This window comes from Bolinopsis microptera, chromosome 1 (genome assembly GCF_026151205.1).
Source record: "Bolinopsis microptera isolate Bmic1 chromosome 1, MBARI_Bmic_1.0, whole genome shotgun sequence".
In the NCBI taxonomy this organism is placed as follows: domain Eukaryota; kingdom Metazoa; phylum Ctenophora; class Tentaculata; order Lobata; family Bolinopsidae; genus Bolinopsis; species Bolinopsis microptera.
Genome location: NC_087072.1, coordinates 21,502,534 through 21,522,453, shown reverse-complemented (window position 1 = coordinate 21,522,453; position 19,920 = coordinate 21,502,534). Strand labels below are relative to the sequence as shown.

Genomic DNA, 19,920 nt, shown 5'->3' with positions numbered 1-19,920 from the left:
AAATGCTTTGCAGAAAAACTTCGAAGATTTTGAGATAGGGGAATACTAAAATCATCAATATTTGAAGTTGGAGTTCAGTAAATCTCGACATATTTTAGTAATTAGGAATAGCTTAGCGGAAAGGGCTGAACCTGAAAAAGGTTAACCACACAATATTAGAGTTTCATAACTAATTACAATACAGCTTTATCAAATTCCACATAAAGAAACAGCACAAAAGGACCATTTAAGATCGAACCGATTTTACCTGCTGTACTATCATTTTATTGATTTCAATGATCAAAACCTCTGTACCGTCAATCTTGCCAATCTATACCGGGTATCTGAATGTACCGGACCTCTTATTTACCTCTATAATTAGACCCAGTTGTGCAAGAAATGCGATTTCTCACAGGGGTTTCTTTTAACTGTGCACTTTTTGTCACTCTCGCAACTCGCAAGAGGCCCGGTATTATAGGGGGGTATAGGAAGCGAGTGTAAATATACCTTCCATCATCCACTGTGGCTTTTTTGTATTGTGAATGCGCATGCCGCTTCGTTTGCTATGCCAGATACCTCGAATAACCCCCATATGTCATTGACAGGGTCGGGATAGAGCTGGAGATAGCATTGAAAAGTTGCTAGAAATAGCTAGATTTAGAGTAAACTGGTGGTAGCTGGGTGGTGCTAGCATGGATGTAGCAGAACGTAGCTACACGGGGTTTCATTGGAGTTGGTTATTTTAATGGCCAAAGAGTGCCGGAACTAAAGTTACTTAAGATTGCAGTTGAGGGGCAGTGTAAACCACGGTGTAGTCAGGGACACAGAGCTACAGTGCAGGAGTACTGCAAGTGCAAAAGAACAGTGCAAGTGATACAGTATGCAACAGTAAAACGCCGAAGAAGGAGATAAGATTGTGGCTGCAGAGGAGGAGAGGAGCTGGAACCTGATTTTGTTTGGGTTGAAAGAAGAGTAGGAAGAAGAGTTTCCTGCTCTGGTAACTGCATTTTTGGAAGAGGTGGGGTGAGAACTTATTTTCAAGCGACAAGGGTGGGCTGGAAGCAACCAGGTACAGCTATCCGACCTATTAAGATCACCGTCCTGAGCTTAACAGCCTTTCATCAGAATCTGATGAAAACAGAGAGACTGACCCACCCTTTTTAGATTGATTGATCAAAGTGAGTCTCTTTAGCCCTCTTCTTCTTTAGAGCTTTAGGTTAGTGATCAAACTCTTCGCTACTCGCTCTTCACTGGATCTATCAGGACACAGTGGATGATGGAAGGTATATTTACACTCGCTTCCTATACCCCCCTATAATACCGGGCCTCTTGCGAGTTGCGAGAGTGACAAAAAGTGCACAGTTAAAAGAAACCCCTGTGAGAAATCGCATTTCTTGCACAACTGGGTCTAATTATAGAGGTAAATAAGAGGTCCGGTACATTCAGATACCCGGTATAGATTGGCAAGATTGACGGTACAGAGGTTTTGATCATTGAAATCAATAAAATGATAGTACAGCAGGTAAAATCGGTTCGATCTTAAATGGTCCTTTTGTGCTGTTTCTTTATGTGGAATTTGATAAAGCTGTATTGTAATTAGTTATGAAACTCTAATATTGTGTGGTTAACCTTTTTCAGGTTCAGCCCTTTCCGCTAAGCTATTCCTAATTACTAAAATATGTCGAGATTTACTGAACTCCAACTTCAAATATTGATGATTTTAGTATTCCCCTATCTCAAAATCTTCGAAGTTTTTCTGCAAAGCATTTTTATCCACGTTTCATGCAATTCGATCACTTTTGGCGGAAAAAAATATTTTTAAATTTTCAAACTTTTTTCCAAGTCTCGAAAAAAATTTTTAAGTGAAAAATTTTTGAAGTTTTTCTAAAAACTACATTTCTCCGTGTTTCAAACGATTTCAATCATTTTGAGCCAATAAAAAATTTTCACTTTTTTTGGTGATTAACTAATTGGTAATGTAAAAATTTTTCACACAAAAGTTTTACTCCTTGATAAGATAAACATTCTAGGTTAATTTGCAGCCTTTTACGACGTTCACAACTAAAGATATTTGGCAAACCAGACAGGTGGTACAAAGGTGGTAAAAAGTGGTAAAAGTGGTGTTTCTGTTGAGATACAAAATTGGCAACAAGTCTAATTATGTTCGTAGGGGTCTTAACTACCATATTCCGTTGAGAAATCCTTGTGAACATTCAAATCCAACGGAATGCCACTTTTCCCCTTACACTTTTCCCCTTATAGAAGGCAATCAAAACCATCAAAAATTCGAATTTTTTTCATCTTTTTTTTAACGTTTTTTTAACGTTTTTTATTTTAGTTGGATTATATAGAGTTATTAAATACCTTACTCGGGAATATTATAGCGGGTTAATTTATGACTGGGAAAATTAATGACCGGGAAAATATGACGGACTTTCCCAAAACCCGCCAAATTATCCCGGTCATGTATTTACCGGTGGCCGACCTTTCAAGTTTTTTTTCAGAGGTCAACAAATTTTCAACCGAAATTTCTGTTTTTGTTACTTGTTAAAGAAGTTATTTCAATTAACAGTTATTGATATTACTCAGAAATAGAAAAAAAAAGACAAGTCTGTTTAAAGGAAAATAAATCTAAGCAATAATAAGTCAAATCTTCATTAAAGCGTATTCTCATTCTCATTTTCGCTAATGTCCCCGCCATTATCATTATTGATATCCCCCTGAGCTGCTGACCGTCAAATTCGAACTTCGAAGTTGTATTGTTGTCTTAACAAGACTTTCATTTTGAACACTAATGGGGCTACTGCTCTGAAGGTCAGCCGGAGCTTAATTTCCTGCCCACCGCTTGGTATTGGGGAACGTCTTGGCTTTGCATCTTCAACTGCTCCAGTAATCAATCCACCGTGGACCATGAAATAGTAGCACAGTTTACTCGCTTCTAGCGGGATGTGGCCACAAGTTACATTAACGGGAAAAACTCCCTCTTTCTTTAGTCTACACACTGCACACGAGAAGCGATCAATCTTTAGAGACATCATTATTATCACAATGCTGGCAAGCATTACCGTCGCCCTTATATTCACAATACTATTTACCCCCTATAGGTACTATTATATCCCCTTTATTGATTTCCAGGCATTAAGACTCATCGAAAGTAGATCAGCAGGTACATTTAAGTTCAAAACATTCTAATTCAATGTTAAAGATGACAGGAATAAGAAATAGTTATATGGAGGTTTTTAAGAAATTTGCGCAAAATACGCGCCAGCATGTTATACGAAATTAGGTAAAAAACCCAAAATCGCCATATTCAGGTGCCTTAAAAACCATGTTAAAATTGAGTTAGAGATCTGAAACTTTGCAGGGCGTCTAGACCTTGTCCAAATCGACTGTAAAAAAAATGTCATGTTTCAGGAGTATCGTGAAGTGGGTTTTCTGGAACCCCTGTTTTACAACAGATTGTCGTGAAGATATATAATATAGACGCTTTTTGCAGTCAATTGTAGCCTACATTTAAGTGTCCGTAGATTCGAAAGTATAAACGATACAGTCATCTCGAACCACAGGTTTTAAAGATAATCGTTTAAGCTTTAGTTTACATTGTATTGAAAAATAATTTAACGTCATCATCATCACTTGATGACGTCATCAAATTAAGTGTTTTAAAAACTTGATTTTTGACAAAGTAACAACTTTTCAAATCGATTTTACGCTATTAAGGAGTAATTTTATTCAAAATCTGAGGACATTTTCACCTTAGATAATTGTTCAAGCATTCCGAAAATCTACCGGAATAGTTTCCTACCTTGCTCCTTCATAAAGATATTTGCTATTGAAGTTAGTGCTTTTTTGAAGAATAATTTTATAAAAACACAAAAGTTGTGAATTAGTATTCTCTGGTGTTGGGTCATCCCTTGGGTTGTGGAGCTCAATTTTTCTTTTTAAAGGTGTAAATTGTGTTATAGGCTAGTTTTAAAGTTAAAAATCGAAAAGTTGCACACGTGGGGACACGCCCAAATTTATTTAAAATAGCTAAAATCACTAAAAATTTTGATTTTCACGATTTTTATCAACTTTGGAGTCCCGTTGTGATCCAAGTTCTTTTTGAAATCTTCTGAAACTTTGCATGCTTATTAAACTATATATTAAATACCACTATGCAAAAATTTACGGTGATTCAATATTGTATGCGCACGCAACGTCCGCTCAAAGTTTGCACGTGCGAAAGGTGAGAATTTTGCTCATTCGTGATTTCGAATATATTCTGCTTTCCACGATATTTAAATGGCATTATATATGAATTTAATGCCAACTTGAATGAGTAAAAAGTGCCATATTCAGTCGGTTATCGACAGATATACCTAACTAAACACAAGGAAACGTTTTCAAAGGCAGAATTTCGAAATCGTCGGAATTACCTCCTTGTTATAATGTTAATGAAGTTTCGATTGTGTAAATTATCCTGACATTATAATCAAAAAGAGATGATATTTGACCAAAACCCATAATCATGGGTAGAGTGTACCGCTGCCAGTGTCTCTCTTTTCCAAACAAAAGGAAATGATATTAATTTGAGGAACCGTCCGCTAATGCAAATTGATACCGAGAATGAAATCGGTCGCTCGCTTTTCCCATTTAATAAGCTTTATTACAATTCGTAAGCCGTGAATGAATGGGAAAAGCGAGCGACCGATTTCATTCTCGGTATCAATTTGCATTAGCGGACGGTTCCTCAAATTAATATCATTTCCTTTTGTTTGGAAAAGAGAGACACTGGCAGCGGTACACTCTACCCATGATTATGGGTTTTGGTCAAATCACAATGCTGGCAAGCATTACCGTCGCCCTTATATTCACAATACTATTTACCCCCTATACTAGTATATCCCCTTTATTGTTTTCCAGGCATTAAGACTCATCGAAAGTAGTTCAGCAGGTACCTATATTTAAGTTCAAAACATTCTAATTCAATGTTAAAGATGACAGGAATAAGAAATGGTTATGTGGAGGTTTTTAAGAAATTTGCGCAAAATACGCGCCAGCATGTTATACGAAATTAGGTAAAAAACCCAAAATCGCCATATTCAGGTGCCTTAAAAACCATGTTAAAATTGAGTAAGAGATCTGAAACTTTGCAGGGCGTCTAGACCTTGTCCAAATCGACTGTAAAAAAAATTTCATGTTTCAGGAGTATCGGGAAGTGGGTTTTCTGGAACCCCTGTTTTACAACAGATTGTCGTGAAGTATAGTATAGACGCTTTTGCAGTCAATTTGCAGTCAATTGTAGCCTACATTTAAGTGTCCGTAGATTCAAAAGTATAAAAGATACAGTCAATTCGAACCACAGGTTTTGAAGATAATTGTTTATACTTTAGTTTGCATTATATCAAAAAATAATTTATCTTCATCATCATCACTTGATGACGTCATCAAATTAAGTGTTTTTAAAACTTGATTTTTGACAAAGTAACAACTTTTCAAATCGATTTTAAACCATTAAGGAGTAATTTTATTCAAAATCTGAGGACATTTTCACCTTAGATAATTGTTCAAGCATTTTGAAAATCTACCGGAAAAGTTTCTTACTTTGCTCCTTCATAAAGATATTCGCTATTGAAGTAAGTGCTTTTTTGAAGAATAATTTTATAAAAACACAAAAGTTGTGAATTAGTATTCTCTGGTGTTGGGCCATCCCTTGGGTTGTGGAGCTCAATTTTGCTTCCTAAAGGTCTAAATTGTGTTATAGGCTAGTTTTAAAGTGGAAATTCAAAAAGTTGCACACGTCGGGACACGCCCAATTTGATAGAAAATTGCTAAAATTACTGAAAATTGCTGTTTTCACCATTTTTATCAACTTTGGAGTCCCGTTGTGATCCAAGTTCTATATGAAATCTTCTGAAACTTTGCGTGCTTATTAAACTATATATAGAATACTGCTATGCAAAAATTTACGGTGATTCAATATTGTATCCGCACGCAACGTCCGCTCAAAGTTTGCACGTGCGAAAGGTGAGAATTTTGCTCATTCGTGATTTCGAATAAATTCTGCTTTCCCACGATATTTAAATGGCATTATATATGAATTTAATGCCAACTTGAATGAGTAAAAAGTGCCATATTCAGTCAGGTAAAATTTCGAAATCGATGAAATTACCTCCTAATTATTAATATAAATATTAATGAAGTTATGAGTTTACATTTCGGCTTTGTAAATTATCCTGACATTATAATCAAAAAGAGATGATATTTGACCAAAACCCATAATCATGGGTAGAGTGTACCGCTGCCAGTGTCTCTCTTTTCCAAACAAAAGGAAATGATATTAATTTGAATAACCGTCCGAAAATGCAAATTGATACCGAGAATGAAATCGGTCGCTCGCTTTTTCCAATCAATAAGCTTTATATTATAATTCGTAAGCCGTGATCGAATGGAAAAAGCGAGCGACCGATTTCATTCTCGGTATCAATTTGCATTTTCGGACGGTTATTCAAATTAATATCATTTCCTTTTGTTTGGAAAAGAGAGACACTGGCAGCGGTACACTCTACCCATGATTATGGGTTTTGGTCAAATAATATATATTATATATTATTATTATTTTCGTTTTCTTCTATAACATATAAATTGTTTTCTTCTCTACGATTCACTGATTCATGGGAAAGAGAAGTGAGAATCACGGTCCACCACCCTGAAATCTGATTTCTATAACCAAATTGTGATTTTTATAACGAAATTATGGTAGCAACCGACAATAAAGTTACAGCCCTCCATCCACTGCTTCAAAAGTCTTCTCTAGCACATATGAGACTTCAGGTAAAATATGATGATCACCACCCCCTTGGAACCCCATAATCTGAGTCGGCGGGTTTTTTTATGACTGGTAAAATTTTTGACCGGGAAAAATATGGCGGAATCTTCCAAAACCCACCACTTTATCCCGGTTATAATATTCCCGAGTAAGGTATAGTTTAGTTGGGAAGTTGGTAATGTAGCTACGCACGGTTAACGCACGGTTAAGGCACGGTTAAAGCACAGTTAAGGCACGGTTAAGGCACGGTTAAGGCACGGTTAAGGCACAAGGGTTACATAAGGCACGGTTGAGGCTAGGTCACTTAATATTATTCAGTATTATTCAGTATTTATTCTTCATTATTCAGTATTCATTCAGCATTCATTCAGCATTCATTCAGCATTCATTCAGTATTCATTCAATATTCATTCAGTTTTCATTCAGTATTCAGAACATCAATCGATGACTGCTAACAGACACCAAGCAAATAGTGTAGCAAAGTTCCAGCTGTTGTCCTGTTCACTTCAGAGACAATTAAATTTACGCAACACACACTTGACGGATGTTACTCGTCTAAATTTCTTCGAAGTAGCGCGCGCCGCTTTCTTCTCGAAATGTTAATGGCCCGATGGCAAGTGCTACGAAGTAGCGCGCGCCGGGCCAGATCATTAACAATGGTCAAAACACACACCTGAACGTTGAATAATGCTGTAAGTTGCAGCTGTTGTCCTCAGCTTCATCCCTTTATCAGTACACTTTACAGATGTCCTGATAGTACTCTCTATAAATTAAATTTCATATCAAACAGTCGTGAGTCAGTGTTACGTGACCGAGTACATTTTATATTTATTAGCTTCTGCATTCTGTTGACACCTATTTCTTTTAAGAAAACCACATTTTTATCAATTCACGTTAGTTTTATTTGGTTCTTAAATTAAGTAAATATCTGTCAAGTACAAACACAGCTGTTACCGTAACTTTACTATACAATGATGGTACAATCTTGGTAATATTAGTATTGAGTAACCGTCCTGAAAAGTACTTTCTCATTACGTTACCATATCAACAGTATTGTTGTTTAACGTGAACATATGTATACTATAATATACTTTAAACGGCCTTTGTAATTGCATGTGACGAACGTCATGTTAAATTGATACATCTGTATAGTTATATTACCTATAATTATATAGAGTTGAATTGATTGATGGGTTAAACTAGGTTAAAATGTGTACCATAATAATTTGTCATACGTTGTATGACCCGCCGCGCACGAAGTGCGCGGCTCCCCCTGTATCGTCGAAGACGATACTTCACTATAGTGAAGCGACAGTGGGGGTCACCACGTGATACAAATAATAATGTAATCACATAATTGGAGAACGACTCCGACTGGGATTCGAACTTGTACCCCTGCTAAAATTGTACTTGTAGCAGATTTATTTTAATTAGTCAACTGTGCTAAAGCTAAATGTGCCGCAATTTTTGGGGTAAATACAGCTCGAAAAACTCCCATTATACTATTAGTACTAGTACTGGCGGGTCTTGGAAGTCTTCGCCGCTTCGACGTGCCGCGCGAACTAGCATTCTTGCTTCGCATCGAAGATCGTTGGGTGACATCGTCAACCAATGGCGGGTCACACAACGTATGACTATGACAAGTATTTTGAACGAGTACGTAAAGTGTAAATGTACTTAATTGAAGATGTCAATTCTTTGTAGCTCGGCGAGGCCCAGTAGCGCATTTCGTCGATTTAACAAAGTTAGATCGGTTGTCAGTTGCGGTTGCGAGAAGCATTATTGAATAGAATGCGCGGCGCGGCCTAGTAACGCTTCGCGCTACAAAAACCAAAAATGTACTTAAATGTACCTGTGCTAAACTTGTCCGACACTAAATGTATTATTGTCTATTTTAATTTAAGCAACTACACATTTTATTAACAATGAATTTGATTTGGTTTTATTTGTACTCTTAAAACATAAAAGTAGCTGTAAGTCCGGGGGGCCGGGGGAGGGGTGTAGTGGTTTTGAAAATTCGGACACACCCGGACAGTGCAGGCCGCAGTGGGAGGGGGGGTCTAAAAATATGCGGTTTTGGCGGACGTCCTATTACTCTATTAGTAATGGCCCCTTATTATAATGAGGCTTATATAGCCTGATAGTGTATTTTGGTTTGACGGATGTTACTCGTCTAAATTTCTTCGAAGTAGCGCGCGCCGCTTTCTTGGCCCGATGGCAAGTTGTCATACGTTGTATGACCCGCCGCGCACGAAGTGCGCGGCTCCCCCTGTATCGTCGAACTCGAAGACGATACAGAGTGCAGTGTGGGTCACCACGTGATACAAATGGCAAGTGCTACGAAGCTAGTAGCGCGCGCCGGGCCAGACCATTAACAATGGTCAATATTTTGGTATATTTTGAAAAAGAGTAGCCTTAGGTTCTGGTTCTCAGCTAATTTACAGTTATTAATTGCCAGGGTGCTAATTACATTGTACATATTTATTCGATTTCATGATTGTTAATTATTGGATAGAAGATTTCACCATTTCACAGAGGACGAATGAAGAGATCGCTTGAACAGTAAATATCAAACTAACATTGAATGTTAAAGGAAGGTTCAACGTTCGATCGAACTTCATTTAAAGCAAGATAATATTTGATATTAATTGCGAACACGTACTATCATATTAAATATTAGTACCCGATTCAACGACTGTATCATGAATTAATCCGACCTTTCGATATTACAAAATTCATTTTCTTCTGATCACAATGAAAAAATATTCAGTGCAGGTCATTCAGCAATTATAATAACAAAAGCGCATTAAATTTGACTATCTGAAAATTGTATATTTGTAATAAGAACATGCTTACACTGGAAACAGTTGGCACAGCCAAGCTCATGCAACCCCTGCCGTACCACCTACCGTTATACACACATATTCAAAGGAGATTAAAAATCACACCATTTCAGCATGGAATAAATAATATGGAATATTCTGGAATTTTTGACAGTCCGTTACGGCTGCTGGTAACTGAATGTGCTGATATCTGATTAGTTCCACTGAGGGGTAGTGTGTCCTAGGTTTGCTTTGCGACTACTCTTTACTTTCTTGACGATAGCGTCAAGGAACTCGAGTTCGCTCTCGTTGATGTCCAGTCCACTTCTGGAAGAATCCTCAACTTGCATAGGGAGGCTGAAATACAGTGTATTAGCTTTAAGACAAAGCTATGCATGTATAATTTGAAACCATCAACAATGAGGATAAAATTGAAACATTTTATACCGATGCGATGGGCTAATAGAATGCTGAAGTGGAGTGAACCATAGTGACCCTTAGGCTGTGATCAACTATCAAGGTAGACAATGAAATTTGGGACTCCAATATCTTCGATCTGGGACAGAATTGTCCCTGTTTACTAGTCTGCGCCCCAGATCAAAGAATTTTGGGCGATATCGCCTGTTTAGCAAGGGTAATAAAATAAAACACAAGCTGCTAAAGTGCTTCTTACTGTGAATATTAAGAAACTAACCTCTGTCCGGGGGGAGGATTGTTGTACTGGTAACCGGATGAGTGGCTGTTGTAGCCCTGCTGACTCCCGTACCCGAACCCTTGCTGCTGTCCCTGCGTTTATATGGAGTGTCAAGAAACTGTACTTTTGTAAAACTCTATTTAGTATTAAGAATATGTGGGGTCACAATTTTGTACCTCACATTTGGTCACTCCTTCTTTAATAAATATTTTAAAATATGACTTTAAGCTACAGGTCATGAGATGATACTAACATAGGGGGGATAGTAAGAGCTGCTGTCTTGTCTGTAACCCCCGAATGGTTTAGCACCGGCTGGACCACCTCTCTCTGCACTAGCAAAATTTTCGTGTTCTCCAAACTTCTGTTTCTTGGCTGGTGGGTCCGGGATCGTTACGTTCAGAGGTGAATCCTTCATGAAGTGTTTTTGCTGAAAACAAAGTTTAGTAAAAGACGATGTTCTTAAGATTTGGTTGAGTGAAGTAACTTTGGGTGGTTTAATTGTTATGAGAATTCAACGAGAGAAAGAATTGTTCTCGATTTTGAGAGCTGTGACATATTATATTTGTTCATAATAATACTTGGGGCAGTCAAATCACAAGAACACTGCCCATTGACACAACTTGGCTGGATCAGGGCAATTTTAGGGGCCAGTCTTTGTTGAGTTGTATCTAACCTTGAGTACGACCTCAGCATCGTCCCCTTTCTCAAAAGTAATGAAAGCGAACCCTCTGTGTGGGCGAGGAATGTAGACATCTGCTAACGGTCCAAACGTGGAGAAATATTCTTTCAGATCTTCTTCGTTAGTTCTGGGATAGTGTATTAGTTGAGTCCTGCTACCAGGTCAATTTGAACAAACACTCTTTATTACCGTGTATTAAACAAGTAACTTACCATTTAGCTTGGCCTTAACTATCCGTCAGCTTCAAACAAAATCCTTCAAACCACTCCCTACAATACACGGAGTCTCTTAATTTCCAGAAACGCGCGCATTATCTTCAAGTGGCAAACAGAGCGCTGACATTGAAACTTTTCAAAACAAAATAGCAAAATTTTTGGCACACTTGCTGACAATTTCTACTCTACCGATAAAAACAAGGTGTTAAATTGCACTTTTGACGCTAATTTGAGAGGCTTCTTCCGCCGGAGAAGGCTTTAATATCTTTACTTAACACCAACTTCCCTATCCTTCACACAGTCAGTCAATAACAGATACTTATTCACCTGTTAACACTCCTCTGTGCCACTGAGATAAGGCTAACCACGCAGTCCATTTATATCCGCCACAGAACTTACACATTTATCATAATGAATACACAACAAGCACCGACAATATCCACAGCTTTAAAATATGGTTCATAGCGGAGGTAGCCATGCATTAATAATAAATCCAATATTTTTATCAGGTTAATTTAATCTCACTCTTGAATATCAAAAATCTAAATTTTATCGGGATCTTCGTCCGCGGAGAAAATCTCCGGCACCTGCATAAAACTTGGGGTGAACTTTTAACCGATGCGACTAATGATAACACACAAAGCCGGAACCGCTGCATGGCTACACTCCGCACAATATACACGTGTTATAGAAACTGTGGCTGTCTCACTCACCCTCTGGGTAGCCTGCCCACAAAGAGTTTTCTCTCGGGCTCAGTCCTCTTCGGGATTCGCACCTCACACTTCCTGCCAGTTATATTGTGGTACGTTTCGTTCATTACCCGCTTGGCTGACTCATCGCTCACAAAACTTATAAAACCGAACCCTCGCGAGTTTCCACTGTAGTCTTTCTTTATCTAAAATGAGATATTCGTTTTTAATTGGACGGTGTGTGTAGAGAGCATGCGGTGAGAACATGGGGGCAAACAGAGGCATTTAAGAAATGTAGGCTGTACACATATCCACATGCACTTGTCCCCGTATCATATTATACTCGCCCCGTTCACAATCTTTAATCTGACATCACTAACATGATGGTCTCGACATGCAGTCTCTATCACTGTCATCATTGGATTTTCTCAGTTTTATTGCAAAACTCTCTTATAATTCCATCTTAATCAGTGCCTTCTTTTCGGAGAAAAATGATTCGCAATCACCCATATAATAAATTGTTTGGGTAAAGTTAAAAAGAAGTTCTGACATGACTCAGCTCCTGTCACAGATAACTTACTTCGCAAGATTTTATTTTAACTTACCTCGCAAGATTTTATTTCTCCGTAACCTTCAAAGTACTCTTTGACATCAGCCTCAGTAGCCTTGTAGCTTAGCCCCAAGATTATGAGGTCTCCCAGTTTCTCTGATGTAACGCCGCTACTCACTTTCTTATTCTGAGAGGAATGTTTGTAACATTCCTTCATCCAACATTTTTACATACAACTTTATCAAACCACTCAATCTGACATTATATACACTTTTCACATTAACTAGTCCGTTAGTTTTAAATATGACACTGCACAAAACTCATTGTGTATTAGTGACCAGTATTTTAAAATTTGGCACCAAACAAATATCATTTCTTTCTGGTAGCGGTTACAGACAAAAACATCAACAAAAACAGAAAATTAGAATAAAACTCAACAACAAAAACAGAAAATTTGAATAAAACTCAACGACATACCTCACTCTCAATCTTCCCTCCCTCTTCTTCTCTTGTTCTTTTCTCTGAAAACGGGATAATGTTCACGATAATCAGGAAAAAAGTAACTATTTTCCTAAATTTCACAGCTATGTGCCAGCAATTTCCACAATTTACATGGCAATAAAACCGAATTCGTGGTTGTTGCTTTAAAATGATCAAAACAACGGGAGATTGTGCTCAAACAAATTGTCAAGACCAAACCACGGTGAAGCCAATCTTACGAGTGTTCTGGGAGTACTCTTTAATAAATGTTTACACATTGTACATGTAGAACACAGGGCATTGTTCAGTGTCAATGTTATGTTGAATGTATATTAACCGCACTACTCATCTACAAGTGTGTATTATAAAGTTAATTTTCATAACCAGAATTAGTAAGTCTGCTACGTTATCAGCCTGCCCCAACTTGACACGTTGCCAGCTAGCGTAACGTGAAGTTTTACTGTATTTACTGATCAGTAATCGTGGTGGAAGTAACAAAGGTTTCCGTTACACTAAATATCAACTGTACAATAGAATACACAATGAGAGCTAAGTGTGTGTTAAGGTTTTTTTTTTACAAATGTCTCAGACCCATAGCTAGATCTGTGAATTTTAGGCAGACCCACTCGACAGCGGCCAAATTTTGCGCATTATGAGCCCCAAGCCCGATACCCACTTTGCCTCCCAATTATATTATCATCTCGTAACTTCATAATGAAGGTTCCGTTATTCATTTAAAGATTAAGTTTTTTCGATTCTGGGCACGTAGCCCGACACGACACGTAGCCGGGGCGAAGCTCCTTTGGTTGGCTAGGGAGGGGGGAAGGCGCAGCCCCCCAGAAAATTTTTGAGAAATTATGTGTTTTAGACGACATTTGGCATTAAAGAAATTTGTAGGACAGTAATAATCAGACATCACAATAATACAAAGTTGGGGGGCTAGGGGGGCGCAGCCCTGGCCTTCGGAAAATTTTTGAGAAATAGGGTGTTCCAGACGACATTTGTAGGACAGCAATAATCAGACATTACAATAATACAAGGTTGGTGGGCTGGGGGGCGCAACCCCCGGAAAATTTTTGAGAAATAGGGTGATTCAGACAACATTTGGCATTAAAGAAATTTGTAGGACAGCAATAATCATACATCAGAATAATATACAGTTGGTGGGCTAGGAAAGCGAACCCCCAGGAAAATTTTTGAGAAATAGGGTGATTAAAACGGCATTTGGCATTAAAGAAATTTGGGGACAGTAATAATCAGACATCACAATAATATAAAGTTGGGGGGCCGGGGGGGGCGCAGCCCCCCAGAAAATTTTTGAGAAATAATGTGTTTTAGACGACATTTGGCATTAAAGAAATTTGTAGGACAGTAATAATCAGACATCACAATAATACAAAGTTGGGAGGCTAGGGGGGCGCACCCCCCGGAAAATTTTTGAGAAATAGGGTGATTCAGACGACATTAGGCATTAAAGAAATTAGTAGGGCAGTAATAATCAAACATCACAATAATATAAAGTTGGTTGGCTAGGGAGGGGGGGGGGGGCGCAGCCAATCAGAAAATTTTTGGGAAATTATGTGTTTTAGACGACATTTGGCATTAAAGAAATTTGTAGGACAGTAATTATAATCAGCCATCACAATAATACAGAGTTGGGGGGCGCAGCCCTGGCCTTCGGAAACTTTTTGAGAAATAGGGTGTTCCAGACGACATTTGTGGGACAGCAATAATCAGACATTACAATAATACAAGGTTAGTGGGCTGGGGGGGCGCAGTAATAATCAGACATCACAATAATATAAAGTTGGGGGGCTGGGGGGGGGGGGCGCAGCCCCCAAGAAAATTTTTAGAAATTATTTGTTTTAGACGACATTAGGCATTAAAGAAATTTGTAGGACGGCGATAATACAAAGTTGGGGGTGCAGCCCCCGGAAAATTTTTGAGAAATAGGGTGTTTCAGACGACATTTGGCATTAGAAATTTGTAATTTCAGACATCACAATAATACAAAGTTGGGGGCTAGGGGGGAACTCAGTACTTGTCACATTGAATGGAATAAGTACATATTGTATAGTGGGATTTGGGAATAATTTACGAAATGCTAAAGTCGATTGCCTGTCGTGTCGTTTAATCAAACAGTCATAAACACAGCCCACTTACCAGGCGACCATGGGGACTAGGGGGCTTATTTTTTTGGGGGTTCAATTTTTTTTACGGGGGTCTTCCCCTTGGCTACGTGTCTGCATTCTAGTTGCCAGACCCACTCTATTAGAGTGCAGACTCAACATTTTGGTTGCCAGACCCACTATTCTAGAGTCCAGACCCACAATTCTGGTTGTCATATCTCCTATATTCTAGTTCATAGACCTCCAATTCTGGTTGACAGAGTGAAGAATTACCTTTCTGGTTGCCAGATTCACTCTTCTAGAGAGGAGACCCACTCTTCTAATTCTAGTAGGTATAGAGTCAAGACCCACTATTCTAAAATGCAGACCCACCATTCTGGTTGCCAGACCCACTCTTCTAAGGCGAAGACCTACCATTCTGGTTGCCAGCCCCACTCTTCTAGAGTGTAGACGCACCATTCCGATTGCCAGACCCACTATTCTTGAGTGAAGACCCACCTTTCGGGTTGCCGGACCCACTATTCTAGACTCTAGACTCCAGACGCACAATTCTGGTTGCCATATATCCTATATTCTAGTTTAGACCCCCAATTCTGGTTGACACTTGACAGAGTGTAGACTTACCATTCTGGTTGCCAGACCCACTCTTCTAGAGTGAAGACCCACTATTCTAGAATTCTTACCCACCATTCTTGTTGCCAGACCCACTCTTAGCTAGAGTGAAGACCCACTATTCAAGAATTCTGACCCACCATTCTTGTTTCCAGACCCACTACCCTAAGGTGCAGACCCATCATTCTGATTGCCAGACTCACTCATCTTGATTCCCTTGATTGCAGACCCACTATTCTGGTTGCCAGACCCACTCTTATAGATTGCAGACACACCATTCTAGTTGCCAGACCCACTCTTCTAAAGTGTAGACCCACCAGACCTATTATTCTAGAGTGAAGACCCACCATTCGGGTTGTCCAAACCCACAATTCTGGTAGCCATATCTCCTATATTCTAGTTTATAGACCCCCAAATCTGGTTGACAGAGTGTAGACTTACCATTCTGGTTGCCAGGCCCACTCTTCTAGAGTGAAGATCCACTATTCTAGAATGCAGACCCGCAATTCTGGTTGCCAGACCCACTATTCCAGATTGTAGACCCACCTTTCTGGTTTCCAGACTCACCCTTCTAGGGCGAAAATCCACCATTCTGGTTGCCAGACCCACTCTTCTAGAGTGTAGACGTACCATTCTGATTGCCAGACCCACTCTTCAAGGGTGCAGACCCACATTCATGTTGCAAGACCCACTTTTAGATTTCAGACCCACTATTCTAGCTGCCAGACTCACTTATAGATTGCAGACCCACCATTCCAGCTGACAGACCCACTCTTCTCAAGTGCAGATCCACCATTCTGGCTGCAAGACCCACTTCTAGATTGCAGACCTACCATTCTAGCCGCCAGACCAACTCTTCTCAAGTGTAGACCCACCACTCGGGGTGTCAGACTCACTCTTCAAGGGTGTACGTACACCCACCATTCTGGTTGCCAGACCAACTTCTAGATTGCAGACCCACCATTCCAGCTGCCAGACCCACTCTTCTCAAGTCCAGACCCACCACTCGGGTTGTCAGACCCACTCTTCAAGGGTGTACGTACACCCACCATTCTGGTTGCCAGACCAACTTCTAGATTGCAGACCTACCATTCCAGCTGCCAGACCCACTCTTCTCAAGTGCAGACCCACCACTCTGGTTGTCAGACCCAATCTTCAAGAATGCAAACCCATCATTCTGGTTGCAAGACCCACTTTTAGATCGCAGACCCACCATTCTAGCTGCCAGACCAACTCTTCTCAAGTGTAGACCCACCACCCTGGTTGTCAGACCCACTCTTTAAGGGTGCAGACCCACCACTCTGGTTGTCAGACCCACTCTTCAAGGGTGTACGTACACCCACCATTCTGGTTGCCGGACCCACTTCTAGATTGCAGACCCACCATTCTAGCTGCCAGACCCACTCTTCTCAAGTCCAGACCCACCACTCGGGTTGTCAGACCCACTCTTCAAGGGTGTACGAAAACCCACCATTCTGGTTGCCAGACCAACTTCTAGATTGCAGACCCACCATTCCAGCTGCCAGACCCACTCTTCTCAAGTCCAGACCCACCACTCTGGTTGTCAGACCCACTCTTAAAGGGTGCAGACTCACCATTTAGCGGCCAGACCCACGCTTCTCAAGTGCAGACCCACCACTCTGGTTGCCGGACCCACTCTTCTAGAGTGAAGACTCATTATTCTCGAATGCAGATCCACAATTCTGGTTGCTAGACCAACTTCTAGATTGCAGACCCACCATTCCAGCCGCAAGAACCACTCTTCTCAAGTGCAGACCCACCATTCTGGTTGTCAGACCCACTCTTCAAGGGTGTAGACCCACAATTCTGGTTAACAGACCCACTTCTAGATTGCATACCCACCATTCTAGCTGCCAGACCCACTATTCTCAAGTGCACACCCACCACTCTGGTTGTCAGACCACTCTTTAAGGGTACAGACCCATCATTCTGGTTGCCAGACCCACTTTTAGATTGCAAACCCACCATTCTGGTTGCCAGACCCACTTCTAAATTGCAAACCCACCATTCTAGCGGCCAGACCCACTCTTCTCAAGTGCAGACCCACCACTCTAGGCAACAGGGGTGAATAATATCAACAAATAAAGATTGTTTAATTTTTGAAAAAAATTTCTCGTCATGTGACAACCCTTCCCAACCCCCCTCAACCCCCTACCCCTCCCCCCTAAAAAACTCATCGGATTTTTGCTTCCCGCGAACATGATTTTTTCTGAAAATTTTTGTCAAGCCAGATCTGTAAATCTATCAAATATGTAAAAAAAAAACCTTAGTGTGTGTAAAGAGTCATTGTGTTGTATGCAATGAGAGGAGTTTACTTTCAGTTACTGATTATCAGCTATATTATATCTAAACATCAGGGTAGATTTGAGATACATGGAGTTATAAGCGTTTATAGCTGACACTATTTTTATGTAAGTACATAAGTGAGTAAGGTGCTTTCTTGATAGATGTGGGCCTATCAAATGAGGGTTTTATTATTTAAAAAGTAAGTATTTTAAACCTTATAGGGAATGATTATTGCGATTGAACTGAGCCCCGGCCTTTCATACAAAATAATATGGCTTCAGTAGTCACAGTATGCGTACCCTCTTGTAATAGTAAATAGAAACCTGACTGCAGCATTGAGTTAAAGTGATTCACAAAGGGCATGTCCAGTAGAAGCGTGTAATTGATCCACAAAAGGTGCTATTGACTTACACCGGACATCTACATTCCAGAGTCCATACTAAGTTCAAACAGCTCTATTCTCTAATAAATGACAAGTACAACATCAAGAGTAACAATCAGTAATATGTAGTTATTAGGAGGTTACTTACTGTCCATTACAACGATAAATGTGAGTCCTTCCCAGCCTTGAGGGGGTGGGTACAGTTTCCCATTCTCGTCTGAAGATAACGCAATTATTAATAAGTAGCTAATTATCAATTAGTTAGCAATTATCGATCAGCGCAGTTTTTCATTTAATCAATCGTAGTAAAGTAAAATGCCGTTATTTAAATGTTCTCCCCACAAAATACACACCCATTTTAAGAGCTCTCATTCGTCCAGTATCAGGTGCCCTAAATCTGAGCCCCACTGCATTAGCAAACTGAGACTGAACTACTTTTATATCACATGTCCTATCTTCTTCTAATGGTATCTCAATTCCCTGCAAGAGATTAGGAGTTAATATATATGCAGGGTGGGCCAAAAGTCACTGGGCATACGTTGGCCTTAATAGCTCAATCACTGAGTGACCAATTGAAATAATTCTTTCTGGTACGACTTACTACCACCACTGGTTCGAGGAATTTGTCAAATCGAAAAATATTCGAGTTCATTTTTTTATAAATGAAGGTTCAATTTTTTCATTTATTTGATAGTTTGGATCGAGCTAAATTTTATTGAATTGTGTTTGGCCATTCGAATTACGTTTGTCCTGAAAAAAATTAGAGTTGTAGCTTCTCAGATGGCCGAGATACGAAGCATAACGAGTTTATTCATTACGTGTGATCAGGTCATTGGCTTACCTGATCACGTGATAAGGTCACCCTGTTAACCACCCCATTAAACATTATGGGAATCATTAAGGCTGCCCAATTAAGGTGTCGTGTCACGGTGTCACATAATCACCCAGTCAATTTTGTTAACGAGATACACAAAATGCTTGATAACTTCGTCATTTCTAATGTGTTTCACGTCATTTTTTCAGATCAGATGCAACATTTAATAATCTACCGTCTCTGAAAAAATCAGGCATCCAGCATGTTCAGAAAAAACAATATAGGTGTTTTAATTTTGAATGGGCGTGGTCTAAAATATTCGAATTTTCAAATTTTGACGACGGAATCGTCGAACCAGAATGTACAGTATGCTATCTGCAAAGCAACAGCTCTCAAATATAAAACACGGCGGAGCTATTAAGGCCAACGCATGTCCAGTGACTTTTGGCCCACCCTGTATATATATAGCTTATTTAAGTAGATATTTTTAATTATATTATCGATCCAATGTTAATCTACAGAGAATTGTGTTTAATTTAATTTTAGTGATATAGTGGAAGATGAGTTTCGTAACAATTTTGAGAATCTCGCGACACCAGCTGAGATTTTAATAACAATAGACGATCCATTTAATTAAACGTAAATCAATTTCTAGGGTCTCATTAAATTAGTTTAAATTCAGTCTCCTTGTTTTTAACGCGCAATAAGAAGTTCCCTTGTTCTTGGTAGAATTTGTATTTTAAGTCTCAGTTTCTAA

General features: G+C 39.4%; 1 protein-coding gene across 4 annotated transcripts in view; it reads right to left on the bottom strand.

Annotated features, from left to right (window-relative positions):
* Window positions 1-9,345: 9,345 nt before the first annotated feature.
* The window catches only part of LOC134824413 (TAR DNA-binding protein 43-like), an 83,270-nt gene continuing 72,695 nt past the window's right edge, over window positions 9,346-19,920 (bottom strand). For all 4 annotated transcript variants that reach the window (XM_063836326.1, XM_063836333.1, XM_063836341.1 and 1 more), the window contains 9 exons: window positions 18,703-18,829; window positions 18,498-18,566; window positions 12,917-12,960; window positions 12,495-12,626; window positions 11,914-12,095; window positions 10,980-11,112; window positions 10,560-10,733; window positions 10,307-10,398; window positions 9,346-9,969 (listed from right to left, as the gene is read on the bottom strand). In XM_063836326.1, the coding sequence (XP_063692396.1) occupies window positions 9,828-9,969; window positions 10,307-10,398; window positions 10,560-10,733; window positions 10,980-11,112; window positions 11,914-12,095; window positions 12,495-12,626; window positions 12,917-12,960; window positions 18,498-18,566; window positions 18,703-18,829 (1,095 nt within the window). In that variant the 3' untranslated portion in view covers window positions 9,346-9,827. The remainder of the gene's footprint in view (window positions 9,970-10,306; window positions 10,399-10,559; window positions 10,734-10,979; window positions 11,113-11,913; window positions 12,096-12,494; window positions 12,627-12,916; window positions 12,961-18,497; window positions 18,567-18,702; window positions 18,830-19,920) is intronic.